The sequence below is a fragment of the Neofelis nebulosa genome, chromosome 8 (genome assembly GCF_028018385.1).
Source record: "Neofelis nebulosa isolate mNeoNeb1 chromosome 8, mNeoNeb1.pri, whole genome shotgun sequence".
Taxonomy (NCBI): domain Eukaryota; kingdom Metazoa; phylum Chordata; class Mammalia; order Carnivora; family Felidae; genus Neofelis; species Neofelis nebulosa.
Window position 1 is genome coordinate 124,711,919 of NC_080789.1, and position 20,791 is coordinate 124,732,709.

General features: G+C 36.8%; 1 protein-coding gene across 3 annotated transcripts in view; it reads right to left on the bottom strand.

Annotated features, from left to right (window-relative positions):
• MALRD1 (MAM and LDL receptor class A domain containing 1) overlaps positions 1-20,791 on the bottom strand; it is an 824,069-nt gene that overhangs the window by 157,876 nt on the left and 645,402 nt on the right. For all 3 annotated transcript variants that reach the window (XM_058681758.1, XM_058681759.1, XM_058681757.1), the window contains 2 exons: positions 17,370-17,571; positions 913-1,176 (listed from right to left, as the gene is read on the bottom strand). In XM_058681758.1, the coding sequence (XP_058537741.1) occupies positions 913-1,176; positions 17,370-17,571 (466 nt within the window). The remainder of the gene's footprint in view (positions 1-912; positions 1,177-17,369; positions 17,572-20,791) is intronic.

The window sequence follows — 20,791 nt, forward strand, 5'->3', positions numbered from 1 at the left end:
AAAAAATTCCCAAGAAACAGTACAGAGGTTTATCAAAAAATTAAAAATAGAACTATCATATATATGATCTGGTAATTTGGCATCTGGGTATTTACCTAAAGAAAACAAAAACACTAATTCAAAAAAATACATGCACCCTATGTTTACTGAAGCATTATATACAATGCTTCAATGTTTCCATTATATATGGAAACAAAACAAAAGCCCATCAATAGATGAATGGATAAAGAAGATGTATATATATATACAATGGAATATTATGCAGCCATAAAAGAGAATGAAATCCTGCCATTTGTGACAATATGGATGCACATAGAGTGTATTAATGCTAAGTGAATTAAGTCAGATGGAGAATGACACATACCATATGATTTCACTCGTATGTGGAATCCAAAAAACAAAACAAATAAAAACAGAAACAGACTCATAAACACAGAGAACAAACTGCTGGCCGCCAGAGGCGTGGGGGTTTGGGTGTTGGGCAAAGTAAGTCAAGGGGATTAAGATGTACAAGCTTCCAGTTATAAAATAAATAAGCCACGAGGATGAAAAGTACAGGAAATAAAGTTAATAATACTATAACAACTTTGCATGGTGAAAGATGGTCATAGCAACCACAAAAAAAAGATAACAAACACATAGTAGCATTCCCCCACATGAATGGCCCAGATGTAAATAAAAAAGGAAGTCAGAGAAGTTTAACAGAGATTAGAGTGACTACAAACAGGATGTTTCCAGATATGCTAAGCAAGGTCTACATGCTTTGTTTAGTAATACAATACAAACCACTATGTTATGGATGCTAGGATCATGGTAAGACTATAGAGAAGTTTGTTTCACCTGTCAAGCTCTCTTTATAATTTCTAAACTGCATTTCTTCCCTGGCACACTGAGTTAGTGAAAATAACTCACAGCAGCTGGATTCATCTTCATTAAAGTGACAGTCAGGCACTCCATCACAAAGCAGGAGGGATGGGATACATTCACCGCTCGAGCACTGGAACTCCATTTCACCACAACGCTGAGAAGGGGGGCTGAGAGAACAATCCATTTCATCAGAGCCATCTATGCAATCTTCCTGTCCATTACATTTCCCTGAGAGAGGGACACACTGGAGTGTGTAGATACAAGAAAATTGATCGGCTTCACAAGGTGATGGCTGTGGTGCCACAGGACCTAAAGAGAGAGCAAGTCACTTTCGTATTAGGAGAATCATCACCCTGTTTAGTGTTGAAACATCATAGGATACATTTATTCTTGGGTAAAAATGAAATATTTTGATAATTTAAGTAATTTAATTTCCAGTGAGGAATAATATGAGCTCTACAAAACATCCAGATGCTATTAGAGAATATGCCTCGTCTTAACCTCAGAAACAACATTCTTTTTTTTTTTTTGAAACAACATTGTTAAAAAGGGTATCATTGTCATGAAAAATGACACATTGAAATTAAAGAAGAATTTTTGGTTTGTGCATCTTAAATTTGACCACTAAGTCAGGTTTTCCCTGAGAGTAAAGACATTTTACACAGTAAGTTAAGCACTTTGGAAAGCTGAATTCATCATTTTAGAGTTTTGTGAAGGGATTGTCATACTAGTAAATGAGTCAGTTGGATCTGAACCACATTATCTTCAAGGTTCCTGCCAGTGCAGGATTTCATCTTGCCATCCATTATGATTTCATTGGTGCTTTAGATATGGCCAACACATGACCTTTGAGCTGTCATCAGGACCAAAGGTCAAAGAGCAGTGTGACAAACCCATAGGTGACATCTACTTCTGTGACTCAGCCCTGACCAGGGTGTCAGAAGCCAAATTTCCCAAGTTGGAGGCACAAAAGTGTTTAAAAACTTGAAGATAATGTGGTTCAAATCCAACGGACTCATTTTACAAATGAGGATACTGAGTCCCATAAATTTTGGGTGTCCAAAGACATAATACTAGTTTAATAAATTTTTGACATGTGAAAGTATTCTGTAGCAAAGGTTTAAATCAACTCTAAGCCAAAACTTAAAGCATGAGCAAAGAATGTTGACTTGCTGCTGTTTTCCGTGGTCAGAGAATATACATAATTACACTAACATGCTGGACCATTATTAGTGGAATGGTCTTCATATTGCCTCTGTGACAGTTGTTGATGGGCTCATCAGTATATTAAGGGAAACAAATAGGTAATAGCGGGGATCAGTTCAGGAATCGCTTTGTATTCTTTACATTTTAAAACAACTTTTATTTATATATTAGTTAAATTACATATAAGATTATATGTCTTATATAGAATAATATATATGTAAGCTATATATTCTATTTAATATTATATAAGAATGATCTGTCTGATGCATGACGATGGTTCTGTGAATTCATTTGAACTTAAGTTTGCAAGTTCCTCTTCCTCCTCACTCACTCAGTAGTGGTGATGTATCTAGAATATATTTACACCCAAACTCTGCAGTGAAAGCCATATATTTCAGAGATCCTTTCATGGAAACCAGCATTTTTAACTGGGGTAAAAGCGTGACTTTGAGACATTATTACCATGTTCTTATTTAACGACTAACAGGTCACAGCAGCACATACAGTTGTAGGGCTCAGTGTAAACATCCTAAACTCAAACTGAGGAAGTAAACTAGATTTAAATTTTTATACCTTCATGTATGTGTGTGTGTATGTATGTGTGTATGTGTGTATCCCTTTATATATTTTTTCTGTACCCCTATATATATAATTACACTTATATAATACAGCTCTTATAATATTTAACCATGGTCAGATAGTTTATTTTTTTTCTTTCCATTAATCTCACATTTCAGAAAATGCGACAATCCTTTCTTTTATTTTTTTCTAAAATATTTTATACACTGAACTCTTATCTTTATGAACTCACTGAAGGTTGAGAAGTTTGGATAAACTCTGTGTATGATAAAAATTCAGAATCAGATTTAGTTATACACCTAATACTTAGCTAAGGTACTAACCCTTTCTGGAAAAAAAAACCATCAAGGAAGTAATTTTACTCCCTTCATGATTTTTTACTCTCCTGTTCAAAACAGTGTGCGTGTGTGTGTGTTTGTGTGTGTGCTCTGTTACTTTTTTCTTTATATTAGATACATAAATACAAAATAATCTCTTTTATGTGGAGGCAGTGATTCCATTATTCTAGAATTATTTATATCAAAAGGTAGTCAGAACTCACTTGTCCTAGGTCCTTCTTTACAGGGAAGCTGGTGGGCTTATATTGACTTTCATGGACTCTTGTCTTGTGCTTCCCAGGTTCTAACAGCAAGATCGAGGTGTTAATTCCCACAGCTCCTGGGAAGTTTCCCAACAGTTCACAACTGAGTCCAGCCCCAGGAATTTCCCTCTAAAGTTATACACCCTCTGAGGATCATCTCCATTCACTGCCTGGTGCTCTGGGGATAAAATGGCCCGGCCCCTAAGCCTCGGTTTGGGACATCTATGAAAGGGATGGTGCAGCCCCAGAACTCCCGTGACATCGTCTGAGGCCCCTACTACACCTGTATCTCAGCCCAACTGTCCCCCTACCCAGACCAGTTTCCTCCACTTCGCAGGGGGTGCTGCTCACAGAATTTCCAATAAACCTTGTGCATGAGAATCTGTGCCTCCGAGTCTGCTTCCCTGGGAACCCGACCTAAGATACTCTCCAGCCATCAAAATGTATTTTGTTTTAAATTGAATTCCCCTGAATCACATCTCAAATTTTCCACTGAAGTATTTCTGATGAACTTGCATCCCTAGGGGAGTCTAAATAGGCTCTTAGCCAGAAGCAGTTCTCCATAAGCTCAGCATTTCTCTTAAGTCTCTTGTTTTCTCTAATGAAAATTCTGTATTCTACTACATAATATATCCATGCTTTCTTCATATAAAAAAAAAACTTCCTCCAGGTATTCAAATGAAACAAATACTCAGGGAAGATGTAGTGTATTAATCTTCTGAATTCAATGCATTCTGCTCTATAATCCCTTTGAGAAGTTAAAAAAAGTTCTAAAATTTTAATAACGATGTATTTATTCTTGGGTGTCACCCATGGAGTTAGCTAATCATTACAGGTAATGTAATTCTCATATAATTCTGTAAACAATGAACAATATTGGGGTGCCTGGGTGGCTCGTCGATTAAGTGTCAGACTTCAGCTCAGGTCATGATCTCACAGTTTGTGGGTTCGAGCCCTGCGTCGGGCTCTGTGCTGACAGCCTGGAGCCTGCTTCAGATTCTGTGTCTCTCTCTCTCTCTGTTCCTCCCCCACTCATACTCTGTCTCTCTCTCGCTCTCAAAAAAAATAAAACATTAAAAATGTTTTAAATGAACAATATTAATTGTTGTCTTTTATAAACTGAATATTCTCAGTACCACCTTACATACATATTACTAAATTAAAGAAAAAAAAAAAAACAAACAAAGTCAATCTGAAAAGGCTACATATTACCACATTCTAACTGTATGATATTCTGGAAAAGGTGAAACTGTGGAGACAGAAAAATGATCACTGGTTGCCAGGGGACGAGGGGAAAGAGGACATAAATAAGAGGAGCGCAGGGGATTTTTAGAGCAGTGAAATTATTCTGTATGACACCGTAAGGGTGGATACATGCCACACCATAGGCTGAATGTGTCCCCCCAAATTTCATGCTGAAATGGGATGATATTTGGAAGTGGGGTCTTCCGGAGGTGATTGGCTCATGACTGATGGGCTCATGAAGGCAGAACCCTCATGAATATAAAAATAGCTCTTGCTACTTGCCCCTAGTGAGGACACAGTAAGAAGGCATCATCTAAGAGAAAACAGCCACAATATACCTCAGAATCTGAATTTTAGCCGGTAACTCATATTTGATGTTTGACTTCTGAAATTTCTATGTTCTGATTTCTCCTAATCCCTTTAATTTAATTAATTAATTAATTTATTTATTTATTTATTAAGAAAATTTTTTAAAAATGTTTATTTTGTTTTGAGAGAGAGCGAGCAGAGGACGTGCAGAGAGAGGGGGGAGGCAGAATTTGAAGTAAGCACCAGCTTCTGAGCTTCCAGCCCAGAACCCAATACAGGGCTAGAACCCACGCGCTGGGAGATCGTGACCTGTGCTGAAGTTGGCCGACGGAGCCACCCAGCTGCTCCTCTCCAAATCCCTTTTAAAATTCAACATTTAGGGGCCCAGTCAGTTAAGCGTCTTGCTCTTGATCTCAGCTTAGGTAAGATCTCACAGTTCGTGGGTTTGAGCCCCACACGGGCACGCTGCTGTCAGTGCGGAGCCTGCTTCGGATCCTCTGTCCCTCTCTCTCTGTCCTTTCCCCACTCATGCTCTCTCTCTGTCTCAAAAATAAATAAAAGCGCTGAAAATAAAATACAACATTTAAAATATGCGATACTTTGACAAATGTAGGGTGCATAGCTCAAGCACACTGGCCCATGACTTACCACGCCCGGTGAGCTATTTAGTCGGGTTGTTTAGAAACAATGGAACTGAAGTGCAAGGCCAGTGAACACATGAGGGGAGGAATACCAGATCAGCCCCAACCCTAGGAAGCTTCCTTGGAAATGCATGTGTGAGAGAGTTACTCTGCGGGACAGCATAACGTGATAAGAGCAAAACTGAAACCAGGAAATCAAGCTGAAACAGCACATTCAGTGCCCAGAGTGTCATTTTAATATGCCCCAAGGAGCATTGTTAGAATAGGGGAAAAAATGAAAGAAAGTAAGAGAGATAGAGGGCGGTTGCTCACAAATTGGAGACTGTGAAGGAGGGAGAGAGAGAAGCAGGAAGAGACACTCCAAGAAAATGTGGACTCATTTTGACAGTACAGTTCACTGTTGAATTTAACGTTGTTTCTTCTTGTTGTTGTTAAGCCAACATTCCTGAGGCTGTATCTGATTAGAGATATTGACCAGATCTGATGCTGGGGCAGGAAGGGGAAAAAGGCTGCTGTGAAAATTTAGTGTACATGCATGCACACACGCACACATAGACACACTAATATACTCTCTCATACTAGCTGTAGGGGAATGGTTCTCAAATGAATTACAAGCCTAAAGTGTGCTGGGATCAATAATAAAGTCTATCTCAAGTTGTAGCTTGCAATGGATTTTCTCTCTGGATGTTAGAGCTGATTCAAAGCTGTACCAACAATAAAGTTACACTCACTCGCTGTACCCCACCAAGTATGCTTCCTCTAGTGGGGAATAGGTGTGCCTTTATAGCGAGCATTATACATTATACATAAGTCACTGCTCTCTTGTCTGTATCGCATGAGGAGTATGATAAACACATGAGCACTTGCTTCTGTGTGTTTCAACAGGAAGTAAGTTAGAAAGGCTGCTTTAGAGTGCAGGGGATTTGTAGGCAAGCTGATTTTGAGAAAAGTGATTCTGAAAAAAGCAGAAAATCCCACAATCAGAGCTATACTAGCTCCATCAAGAAGTAAAGTGAAACCAGAAAGAGAAAGAAAGAAAGAAAGAAAGAAAGAAAGAAAGAAAGAAAGAAAGAAAAAGAAAGGAAGAAAGAAAGAAAGACTCTGAAACCAGCAGAAAATCCCAGAATCAAAGCTATACTAGTTCCATCAAGAAATAAACTGAAACCAGGAAAAGAAAGAAAGACAGAAAGAGAGAAAGAAAGAAAGAAAGAAAGAAGAAAGAAAGAAAGAAAGAAAGAAAGAAAGAAAGAAAAAGAAAGGAAGAAAGAAAGACTCTGAAACCAGCAGAAAATCCCAGAATCAAAGCTATACTAGTTCTATCAAGAAATAAACTGAAACCAGGAAAAGAAAGAAAGACAGAAAGAGAGAAAGAAAGAAAGAAAGAAAGAAAGAAAGAAAGAAAGAAAGAAAGAAAGAAAGAAGAAAGAAAGAAGAAAGAAAGAAAGAAAAAGAAAAAAGAAGAAAGAAAGAAAGAAAGAAAGAAAGAAAGAAAGAAAGAAAGAAAAAGAAAGGAAGAAATAAAGACAGAATCTGAAACCAGTAGAAAATCCCAGAATCAAAGCTACACTAGTTCCATCAAGAAATAAACTGAAACCAGGAAAAGAAAGAAAGAGAGAAAAAAAGAAAGAAAGAAGAAATAAACAATGAAGAAAGAAAGAAAGAAAGAAAGAAGAAAGAAAGAGAAAGAAAGAAAGAAAGAAAGAAAGAAAGAAAGAAAGAAAGAAAGAAAGAAAGAAAGAAAGAAAGAAAGAATCTGAAACTGGCAGAAAATCCCAGAATCAAAGCTATACTAGTTCCATCAAGAAATAGCAATTCCATCCTTGCCACCATATATTTTCCAGGTCTTTACCCATTTCTTGCTCTGACTTGTGATTTCGTGTTGAGTTTGGACATTCCAAGTCAGAGATGCAAAAGTTTCAAACTTGAAAATACAGTGACATCTTAATGTCCAAAGAGTTAATGGCAAGAGGTATGTATTCAATAAATAGTTCTCAAATTGATGAATACTAAATCAAGGAAATTTTACTTTCCTTGATAATAGGCAGTTAAATAACAAAAATGGATAAAATAATGAATGAATTGACAAACTATTTCCATTGGTTTAATAAGCCACAAAATAGGGTAGATCAGAAAAAGAGAAACTGGGAACTTATTTAAAAAATATCCTCCCAATGGATTTTAATAAACCTTTACCAATTAAAGCTATCATACATTCATATGGACATTATGGGTTTTTACCAACTGCTTCAGTAATTTCATGAAATTTTACATAAAGGATTTTGCAAACAATGCTCTCTCCAGATATGAATAAATCTGCTCTTTTTGTTTTGTAGTAAGTCTCAGGATAGGGAAAAGGAAAAACAAAAACTAAAACTAAAACACCTGAGATAAGGGGTGAGGAACTGGCATTGTTAACTAACTTCCATATTCCCAGTAACTAAGACATTCCTCTGATCACCGCCTTCTGCTTCATTCTGTGCTCTACTGAAAGTTACGATTCCTGACGTTTTGGGTCTTTCTTTGTCCTACAGGATGTTGAGTTTCACTGTTCACTCACTTAGTTTGGGAAGCAGTTGAAATATCTTTCTTACAGCAATGAAAATTATTTCACACTGATAATTTACACTGAAACACAGTGAATGCTTTTATGATTTTCATAGAAGTTCAATAAGAACCTTAAGTCTCAAGGATAATCTGATGGATTTTTATCTTTATGATTAATATGTTTAATGAAAGAAAAATTGATTTCCTGTTTTGAAGGGAACTTCAGTTTTAAAGGGCAGGAATTAAGCTCTTGCCAAATATTGCCATACTCAATGACATAAATGGTAAAATGTTCATTGCAAAATATATCAAATATAAATTGGTAATTAATTGTCTCCAACATATATCATTAATAATACTCAAAAATATCACAAAAAGATCACTGTAGGACTATAGGAGGGGGAAAAGATTTTACACACACACACACACACACACACACACACACACACACACACATATATATATATATATATATATATATATATATATACTTCAGAATTCTTGATTGGAGGATATTTTGACTTATAATTTTATGTTCCTATTCCCTGAAGGACCCTTCAAAAAGTACAAAAATTTCTATTTCTTTTTACATTAATAATAGTTATCTCTAATTGGGAGTATAACGGAATCATTTTGGTCTTATTTAATTTCCATATCTGATAGCTGAAATATTCCCAGAAAGATGGAATGTGACCTTTGTTTGGTCTAAAGGAAACAGAAGTGTGTGGCACTTATAGAGACATGTGGGGAGCATGCAGAGTATATGATAAGTCAGGAGGGCTAATCTGGCTTGTCAGAAGGGCTACATGAAAGAGAAAAGTCAAGAGTCTGACAGAAGAGACAAAAGTAAGGGAAATCTAAAATTTTCCAGAAGTTGGATCCAGTGTGGAAGCTGATAAGAACCCGAGATGCCAGATGCCAAACAGAAAGTAATCATTATTTTCTTTTTTTTTTTTTTTAATTTTTTTTTCAACGTTTTTTATTTATTTTTGGGACAGAGAGAGACAGAGCATGAACGGGGGAGGGGCAGATAGAGAGGGAGACACAGAATCGGAAATAGGCTCCAGGCTCCGAGCCATCAGCCCAGAGCCTGACGCGGGGCTTGAACTCACGGACCGCGGGATCGTGACCTGGCTGAAGTCGGACGCTTAACCGACTGCGCCATCCAGGCGCCCCGAAAGTAATCATTATTTTCAAAGTGAAGAGCTATAGCCACTCAAGGTAAAGCTAAGATAAATACAGGAGAAAGCTGAAAGAAATTCAAAATTTATATATAAATTTTGCGCAGGCACGCACATGCACACACCGGAGGGTTGTTTGAAGCCATGAAGCTCTTCACTAGTGATAGAAAGGTGGAGAAGGCCTGGCAGGGGATATTGAGCAACAGAAGCAAAAAAAACAAGAACAAAAACAAAAACAAAACAAAAACAAAAAACAAAAAACCTGAGACTGTGATAGAGGAGTGAATACCCGACCGCTGGATCTCCTGCTCTCCCCCAGCTCATATGGAGGTTGCAGACTTGAAAGAAAATCAGGAATATATTTATGGAAAATCAAGAGCTGAGGAAACAGAACATATTTCAGAGGCCCCCAAAGAGTTATCACTTCTACTCAACATCAAGGTTTGCTACGATTATATCAAACCGCTTCCTAACTACAAAAACAGTGATAGCACGATAAATGACTGAAATTGCATAAATGAAGAATTTTCTGCCATCATATAACCCCAAATAATCTAAAACGTGTGTGAATGTGGGAACATATATAAAAATATAAAATGGTAGAGTTGCTGCTGGTCATTTGTTTCTTGTCATGAAGCCTGGAACCCAGAGAGACCCTAGTGGATAACAGATTCATTCCTATTTTATCATTTCCAGATGGTGCTACGCTCCTGGTCAGATATATCTATGCTAGCGTGACCTCTACTACACACGATGTTGGACCAGGTTACGTACTTGACCTAATTTAATGCTATTCACTTGATGGCTCTATCCCATATTAACTGCAACTTTATTTAATAGTTTAAAAATTCCCCAAATGCTGAACTCTTGACTTCTAAATTCGGGGCCATTATTATTAAATGCATTCCTTTTTAAATTCATGCTTCGTATTACTTCCAGTATACATTTCCCAAAGGAAGATTCCTGCTCAAAAATGGTTCTCTAGTGCCTTACAGGATTAAATCCACTGTCCTTACAGGATGAAGTACCACTGTCCTAATGCCTGACTCAGCCTCACCTATGTTCTCCCTATCAAATCTAAAACAGCCAAGGAATAATGAATGTTTCAGATATGACGGTATTATACTCTTTGCTGGCTGGGAAGGGATCAGGAAAGAAAATGTCATTGTCAATCCTGTGAGTGGGAAAACTTTTACTTAACAGAAATTTTGAGTATTTTGGCACCGATCTGTTACTAGATTTTTTCTCTAAGTGTAGAAGGCTTGAGATGGAGAGTGGGAAGCTCTCTCTCCATCACACTCCATATACAACTGAAGGACATCTATAAAGAGTTTTAAGCAATCTGTGAGGGAATATTGTTCAATTTCACGCACACTTTGGAAATAGCTGCTGTACATGTCTCGGGAAGGTCAAAGGAGAGAGAGATGATGGCTGGTGGTAGAGAAGACCACTCAGGAGTCAAATATAATTCTACGTGGTCTTTCAGAGACCTCTCAGTTGTAGTATCTTGACCACTTCTATGAGCCAACCAGAGAAAGTGGTTGTGATACCACAACTTCTGATTAATAGGGCACTGGCACTAAAGACAGAGATAAACATAGCTGTTTAATTGAATCATTATTAACTTTTGAGAAATATTAATAAGTAGCTTTACCTAAAGTTTGTAGTGTTGAATTATCATTACTTAAAAAACACATAATTTTTAAGACTAATTTTTGCCTTTCTGACAAAATGATTAGAAGTGATTACTAGGGGCTCCTGGCTGGCTCAGTCCGCTGAGCATGTGACTCTTGATGTTGGGGTTGTGAATATGAGACACCCATTGGGTGTAGAGATTACTTAAAAATAAAATCTTTAAAAAAAGTGATTACTTTAAAATATATTGGGTTATCTTGTCCCATGCGCGATTCTACAGAAGGCATGACTAACATTATGTTAATTATATTACATTCAAAAAGACCAGAAGGGGCAAAAAAGCAAGGTCAGTATATTTTACAACTTGGACTGATTTCCTAATTGATTAATCATGTGCTCCATCTGGCATAAACAATCTAGCCCACCATTTCTTTAGACCTGTTTTTACCAAAACCTGGCTATTTCTCTAACTTCATGTTTTCTATTTTGAGTAAGTTTATATTAGTGAAAAATAACTCATACATATAAACCCATTTATTCTTTGTTAAACCAAGAAAGTTGTGTGTTTTATTTGTTTGTTTTCTATTTTTCCCATTTCCAACTGTTTCCACAAAGAGTGACCAGTTCTTTCTGGGTAAAATGTTCTCACATGCCAGTAAGATGTTATCAGAAAAACTGTTATCAGAAATGTTGAAGTCACCTGGTTTTTTAATTTAAAAAAACTTCTTAAAACAGATTTTTTAGTGAAGCAGTGTCACTTTCTTATTCAATTTCTTAGGCAACAAACAAACAAACTTGTTTTCATAAAGTCTGGATATTTTCCAGATAACAACATATGTGTTCCAGGGAATCAGGAAAACCATAATAAAAGTAGACTCTAATAGCCCAAGAGAACAAAACAGAGCCAAATTGACCTTGGCAATGAAAAGCTCACAAAATCTCTCAGACACACTTGGCCTGGTAAAACAGTTGGCCTGCTGAGTATTTCTGAGTGAAAAGAAAGGATTTAGCAAAGGTTATGATAATTTCCAAAAATGACTAGGAATTTAGGAATTGATTATTGTTTCCATATGATAGAGAAATTACTAAATCACCACACCACCATGATCATATATATATATATATAACACACATATATATAATATATATATAAAACTTATACATTAAATATTATGTATACATTTATATGTCATACATACATAGATGCATATGTTTATATGATCATAAATAAATACGTTTATATGACAACATCAGTGTTCACATAAAAGCATTCATCTTTAAGACAGAGAGTTAGAACAGTAACTTGTGGTTTATCTTCAGGTTCAGTATAAGGTACTTGTCAAAAACAGGCTAATGGAGTATGGTTCATATTGGGACTGATTTTTCTATGGTTTTCATTTGGATTTCTTCCCCCTAATTTAAAACATTCCTTCCGGCCTGACAATCAGCAGGAAATCAAGCAAGAACCATTGCATAGTATAATATTCAAGTTTCTCCAAATGTAGTGAAGGGGGAATCCGGGTCTTGCTCCCACAAGCCTGCTTGGTATTAGCTTTTAGTGCCATTTTCTGGTTCTTGTGTGTGCGTGTGTGTGTGTGTGTGTGTGTGTTCCTTTAAATGTAATGTCCTTCCCAGAGTAAAAAGGAATTATCCCATCCTTTGATAAACTATGAGGACTTCATGGCCCACAATAATAGATATAAAGGCTAACAATATCCAAAAGCCAGTAAGTGAACTGGGGTTGACTGATTTTCATTTTCTTTCGGCTTTTTGTACATTAATCACTATTAATTTTAAAATTAGACCCATGATCACTAAATGAATCAAAATTATAAGAATGAACCACACATTAAAATGTTTTAAGTAATTTCTCTACAATTGCTCTACCACTTCTGATATAAAATGAATATCTACTCCGTATCATATACTGATTTAAATTTATTTTATATTTTTCTCCAGCAACCTAAAAGTTAAAGATCACTCATTGTCACTAGAATTAAAACACACACACACACACACACCACCACCACCACCACCACCACTACCAACAACAACAACAACAGCAACAATGACAGGATAATGGCAATGGGGATTTTTCAACATAGAGGACCCCAAAAATGACAGAAAATAAGCTATGCATATCACAAAATACCATGTAAGATATATTAGAGGAGAGCTGCAAAGTTCAAGTGAAGAGAATCTGCAAAAGGGGCTGGTTTCCTGTGGGGAGTATTAAGGATAAATTCATGAAAAAAGGTGGCTTTGATCTGCCCTTGAAAGTGGAAAAGCATTTATACAAGAGGAGGTAAAGGGCAGGGCATTCCCAGCCAGAGAAGTGAGAATCATGGAAGTGAGAGAATATGGCGCACAGCTGAATAGAAGCAGGAGGTCCTACTTTAAGGGATTATTTTATGGACAGAGAAAGATAAGCCAAGAGTTGTACTAAAGGAAAAGAAATATATTGAGTATGCAATTGAGAGCCGCTATGGATTTTTCTTCTTCTTTACAACTTGTATGAGTTAGTATATTTTGATTAGTTTCCCTTTTATTTCTTCTCTCTACATTGAAGTACAGACAGATAATTTATTATTCCTGGTCAGCTTTATAATTTGGTCCATATACTGCAGACTATCCAAACTTGATTATGATTAAAACAAGAAGAGGAATGGCCATCATGCAGACATGAATGATGTGGAGATTAGATATGAAAGAGTATAACTTTTAGGGGACTCTGAAGTATGGGCTTGGTCAATGCTATGCTTCCAACCAGCTCTTTTAATTATGATGGAGTGACACAGGGACCATTAGAGATTGTTCATAGTGTGCATGGCAGGGGAGTAGATAGACCAGCTTCCTAAACAAATCTTCAAAGACCGTGGAATTAGCCAGTTTTACCCTCTGATTTAGTTCATCTTACTTGCTTCCCTCTCATTTTTCTGTGTTAGATTTTCAGTATTACATTTAATTTTGGAACTATCCAAAATCCTTCCAATAAACTTAGCTTCTACTTAAGTTAGCCCTAGTCAGATTGTGTGGCTTGTAATAAAAAAAAAAAATTATTTTTGATGTGTTGAATAAGAAAGATGTAAGGTCTACTTTTCTGGAACTTACTTTATAATAGGTGCTAGAAGATGAATTTGGTAGCAGTATACGTGACAGTAAATTAGATAAATCAGTTATGCAGCCATTATGGAAATTCCTGTGAATAATAAGGATGCCTTGAACTAGAGTTTGGGCAGTAAAATGGAAGCAGGGGGTGGGGCGTGGGAAGAAGGCAAAATCTATAGAATTCGCTGCTTGAGGTGTGTTTACAGTAAGGGAATGCAGGGGTAAACACACACACACACACACACACACACACACACACACACCAAAACAAAAAAACTTATATTCTTATCTTCCCTTCCAACCCAAATCCAGGACAGCACACAGCACATTCTCAACAAACACTGACTCAATAAAGGGCAGGCCTGCTCAAGTTCACAACACACTGTGCAGTGATGAGTCTTCGCTAACTACAATGACACCTCTGCTTTCACCTGCCGGCCCTAACCCCTGAAACCTCCTTAACTGCACCCGTCCTCCTTCTCCCTGGACTCTCTCCCTCTCTTGGTCATTCTCTATGCATTCCTTCTGCTTTCCTGATCCTCTTGTACAAATCCAGTCCTGATCATAAAATGGCAGGTTTGGAAGGGACTTAAGAGATCATCTACTTCATTTTCCTGATGATAAAACATGGTCTCAAGAGCTGAAATGATTTTCTCAAAATTATACATTTAGGCATGATTAGACTCATGTCTCCAATATTTTAGTCCATTTGTCACCTCTCCACCACTCAATACATGTTTGCTCCAAATGTCAGATATAACACTTTAGGTAACTACTCTCTCCATACCTTCAAGTAGATCCAATGAGGTTGCAACTGTTTATTTGCTGGTGTTGCATGCTCCCTGGCATGTCACTATGGGGTTCCACATACCCCCATTTGAGAAACATTGGTTTAATGCAGGATTTTCTAAAAACATCTGCTTGAATCAACCATGAAGCACTGTTGTAAAAACTATGCCTAGAGATTCTGGATTTTGGAAGGGGACGGGGTGGGGGGGGTTGGTGGAGGCACTCCTTTTACAGAAACGTACAGAAAGAAGACAACTTGTGGTTTAATGTCAAATGTCTTACTGTTTCTTTTTTTTACTACCCTTGAAAGTATAATCTGTTCTGTAATATAGTAGGCAACAACCCAATTATACTGACGCAAATGTTAGAGATCCTGCTCATACGATCAGTTATAACCATTACTGTGATTATTTAGAATACTGACGTTTCAGCCCATGTTTCCTACACCTTGTGATGGGTTCTGGAGATGAAACAGACATGTTTCTCCTGCTCTTGAGGAGCACAAAATTAGTAGTCGGAAGTGATAACGCATGTATGTGTACGTACATAAATGCATGTTTGCATGTGTGTGACAAGAGCTAAGAATAAGTAGGGGAAGGAAAGAAACGGAAGGAAGGACAGAGAAGGCTTCAATGGAATGGTGACTGGGAGGAGCTAAGGATAAAAATGACCAAGCACATTTGCTGTTGGAAAGACAGAGGTTTGTTTTTGTTTTTTCCCTCAGACACATGGTGACAACACAGAGTGTGGTTGTGGATACAGGCACATTTGCAGGTGGAAAAGAGGTTTAAGGGAGTTTGTTACAAACGGCAGTTATTTTCTATTCAAAGGATACGGGAACATTGGCAGAGTGAACAAAGTTCAAGGGAGCAGCTGGGAGATTTGAGAATTGTTGTAGAAAAGCAGTGCCAGGAATGGGAAAAAGATGTGTGCAGGACCCTGGACTGCCCAGCTAAGGTGATAAACCAACATTTTTATTTTTATTTATTTTTTTTTTAATTTTTTTTTCAACGTTTATTTATTGGGACAGAGAGAGACAGAGCATGAACGCGGGAGGGACAGAGAGAGAGGGAGACACAGAATCGGAAACAGGCTCCAGGCTCTGAGCCATCAGCCCAGAGCCTGACGCGGGGCTCGAACTCACGGACCGTGAGATCGTGACCTGGCTAAAGTCGGACGCTTAACCAACTGCGCCACCCAGGCGCCCCGATAAACCAACATTTTTAATGGCCTCAACAGCATGACTAGCAGCAGCCTGGAAAATACAAAGGGTTATAGTAACCCAGTTTCAAAGACTGGTAAGGTCATTATGACTGAGAATGACATAGATACTTGAATTTATTCTACAGAGTTGGTCTGATAAATAAATGTGTTATTACATGCAAAGTAGTCAGCACAATGCCTGGCACATAATTGGAACCCAAATTTATCTCTAAAAAATTGGACATAAAATAATTCAAAGTGCTGACTGACAGTGGAATTGAGATTTGGATCATTAGATCTGGGATTATTAGCGGGAAAAGTATAAAGAAGCTGTTTTATTGGGGGGGCGGGAAGCAGGAAGTATTGAGAATCTGGGATTATATTTTTTCTTATTATGCTGGAAAACAGGTCTAGGAAGAGTAATCAGGAAGTAGAGGATATAATGATCAGATGAGATTTTCAGCCCTAAAATTTCAGATGGAATGATAGGACTCAGGATGTAAGTGTGGGAGCTGGTTATGGAGGAGGAAGACTTATGAAGGTGACTAGAATTGAGAAGGTTAATATTTCACATAGGCTGAATAACCTGGAAGGTGAAATTGCCCAGGATTTAGGTTCCAGAGAAAAACCATTAGAAGGATAAGAACCCATATCTGTGGCCTTAAAAAGAAGAAACGTTTTTATGTTTTTAAATTTTTAAAAATTTTTATTTTTTTAAACTAATCCCTACTCTCAATTGGGGCCCAAACTTACAACCCCAAGATCAAGAGTTGGATGCTCTACTGACTGAGCCAGCCAGGGATCCTCAAAAGAAGAAACTATTAAATGGTTCTATAAAAATAAAATTTTGAAAGAGGCATAGCATAGCCATAAAGGCAATAACCCTATTATTTAACTTTGAAAATCTGAAGACTTTATAAAGAACATATGGCTACTTCAGTGGGAGCGTCGTAAACAGCAGAAATTCAGATTTCAGTTCAGGGAATGATTTCTTACAAAAAGAGTTACTGACAAGATTCTAGGATTCTTTATACAATGAAGAATTCTAGAATTCTAGATTGTACCGTAGAAACACTGAAGAGAAGGGAAATAGCCTAGAGAATGAGGGAAAGTGAATGTGGATGGAAAAGGTGGTTTGGAAGATGATGGGTGACCAGAAGAATCTTTACCTTGTATACTATTGCGAACCTTCAGAAATAAAGAAAGCAGACAATAATGCTCTTTTAATAGAATTAACTTTCCTCTATGTCTCTTAAAGAACTGTAATTGAAGTAATTTGGTTGCCTAGAGGACATGAAAACTTTATGGTTAAGCTCACTGCCAGAAAAACTTTACCTCCTACAACATATTTTGTTCTTCCTTCAACGGACGAATGGTACTGTACCTGGACACAAATGTTATTCATCAGGAATTCCCAGTTCTTCTATTTTTAGATAGTAAAAACAACACTTGCACATCCCATCTACTGACAAAATTACTCACCTCCAAAGACACATTCTGGGGTGAAAGAGATGTCATCAAGGGCTATAAAAACGTCTTCACTTCCAGCCAAATCAGCTTCAAATGCCACTTTAAATGCACTGTTACTAGAGAGCGGTACATATCCATACATCCAACCAGTTCGTTTATTTCCAATCACTGACCACACCAGGATGTTCAGCCCAGATTCCTCAATGGTATATACCTAATAATGGGACGGAAAAAAAAAAAAAGAAAGAAAAGAAAAGGCAACTCTTTATGGTTTGCATGTTGTACATATATGGCATCCAGGTTTAATGAAGGAATGGAGTCTGCCAACGTGACAACACAACACCTTGACTATGATATTTCTATCTGTACATATGGGGATCACAAAGTGAGTTGTGTTTTCTTTAAGTTGTTAGATCTTCGTTTGGTTTCGTTTTGTCATGTCAATTTCCGTGTATCGTATTAGGTATGGCCAAAACCTAAAAAATCTTAAGAATCTATAAGAGCTGTAGAAAATATTAAACTAGAATTTCTCATTGCTAAAGGACTTCGTCCATGCTTGCCTGAGGTTGTTTTAAAAGAAGAGAACGCTTACAGCAAGTGAACATGATCGTATACATATTTATGTATATGTACCTATGTATGTACATATACATACGTATTTCAGAAGCCAAAACAATGTGCAGAACATGTTATTTTCACAAACAGGAAATCTTCCTGAATTAACTAACATCAGTATCTAAGACCTTTTTTTTTAAGTGCAAGGACTAACATATTTAACAAATAAAAAGTGAAATAGCAATAAAGTTAGCTTTAAAACCAACCACCATGCCAAGTCCCAATAATCTTTTTAAACTGTAAAAACAATTCAAAGCAAAGCAAAAAATGCCACTTCCTAGTGCTCTTCAAAAAAATCTGTATTTTAAACAACAACAAAAACAAGTAAGGTTGTAAACATATTTTTCTGTATTACCTTTTTGTACCTAACTTTCAGTTATCATTTCCCTAGAAATGATAGTTATATATATTATAGTTTGTAATATAATTTAATAATCACTTACACAACTCTTTCTTTTACACGGGAAAAAAATATGACCCAGAGGAAGGAAAACCCATGGACAGTAATTTTCTTCTATCGCAATGGTGTTTTTGTCCAATGAAATTCCTCCCTACTAAAAAAGTCTTACTTTCTCTCTTAAGATCAAAATTTATCTAAAGATAATTTATCCTATAAAAGTTTATCCAAATTTTATACTACCAGGAAAAAATGATACCACTCATTCTGTTGCATGTAATGTTAATACTGGCATTCCACAAATATTCCCAAGAGCCACTAAATAATCTAGAGTCAGAAATTAGCACGCTGCTAATGTTCACTATTACAAAAAGTCTAAGTCTGAAATCCATAGATATTTATCCAAAGGATACAAAAATGCTGATTCGAAGGGGCACACACACCCTGATATTTATAGCAGCACTACTGACAATAGCCAAAGTTTGGAAAGAGCTCAAATGTTCATCGACTGATGAATGGATAAAGAAAATGTGCTATATACACACACACACACACACACACACACACACACACACACACACACACAATGTAATATTAGTCAGTGATCCGAAAGAATGAAATCTTGCCATTTGCAATGACATGGATGGAGCCAAAGTATATTATGCTAAGCAAAATAAGTCAAAGAAAGACAAATATCATATGATTTCACTCATATGTGGAATTTAAGAAACAAAACATATGAACATAGGGGAAGGGAAGCAAAAATAAAATAAAAACAGAGAGGGAGACAGACCTTAAGGGACTCTAAAATACAGAGAACAAATTGAGGGCTGCTGGTGAGGTGCTGGGTGGGGGGATGGGCTAAAAGGGAGATGGGCATCAAGGAGGGCACTTGCTGGGATGAGCACTGGTGCTACATGTAAGTGATGAATCACTAAATTCTATTCCTGAAATCATTATAACACTATATGTTAACCAACTCAGATTTAAGTTAAAAAAAAATCCACCTCTTAATGGAAGCTAAAACAATAAAAAATACATCAAGATGATCATAGACAAAGAAAAACAGAAAAAGTTGCCCAAGGTTAGGAAACATGAAAAGTGAGATCTAACATCAACAGTGTGGAAAAGCACACATTTTCTAGCAAAAATCACTTTTTATATTGATTCCTCAATAAGCAAAATAAGCTGAATCAATATGAAAGGAATTTGGGTCATTTGAGTGTTTCCCATCTCACACATAAGCAAACACTCATCCCAAAGAGCATTCACAGTTTAAGGATCTGGTGGGTACCTATTTCTAAAATTAAGTTAAGATTTTTAAAAAGAATTAAAAAGGGAAGAAGCTTCCAATTCAATATAATAACAGGACAACTTTACAAAATCAACCTAAATTGAACTGTCTCAGTCTCTCTCTCTCTCTCTTTTTTTTTCTTCATAAATCCTAGGTTACATCACAAAGATTTAAAAGGGGATGGTTTTATTTTATTTATTTTATAACTCTTTTTTTCTGGAAAAACCAATTTAGAAGATCAAATTACATGAAAATAAAACCCCATACTTCCTGTTTTTCAAAACCCTAGTATAAATGTATTTTATTAATATATCTATTTTTATTGTTTTTCACTTCATTTTTCTCTCTGCTTTCAGTCTTCTTAATCTTCAGTTGATCTTATGTGCTCATGCCAAATTCCATTTCCTCCATCCTTCTTTTACTCTGCTTCTCCCAAATCCACCACCACATCCCTGCCTGTTCTCCCTCCCCCTGCGCCCCATCAAGCCTATCAACTCTCCAATAAACTTCAACCCATGTCATCTCATTATTTCACCCTAGTATAGTCCACATTAATTCTGAGCAATTTCACCAATTCATTATTTAATGCCAGTGAAACTTTTTGACAATCTCATGGGCTGTTTCAATCGTAACATGTATTATTAAATTGAATAATTACATGTTATGTCCAGTGTTTCTGTAGTCACAATGGCCAAGGGTAAAAGTAAGAGGATCATGTAAAGATTCCAGATAGTGATTTTTTTTTATATGGCCAATGAGAAACCCACAAAAGGATAACATTATGTATTTCTATCTTTCAATGAAAATAATGTTCGCTGTCCAGAAAAATTGTTGTGATAACCATCAGCAAAATAATTATGTTTAAAAAACTTTTTAGGGGCACCTGCGTGGCTCAGTCAGTTAGGTGTCCAACTCTCGATTTTGGTTCAGGTCATGGTTTCATGGTTCCTGAGATGGAGCCCCATATCGGGCTCTGATCAGCTCAGAGACTGCCTGGGATCTCTCTCACCCTCTCTCTCTGTGCTCCTGAACCACTAGTGTGCATGCACATGCACACACTCTTTCTAAATAAATAAACTTAAAAATTTTTTTTAAACATTTACTTCTTTGAAAAAGTAGAATGGCTAA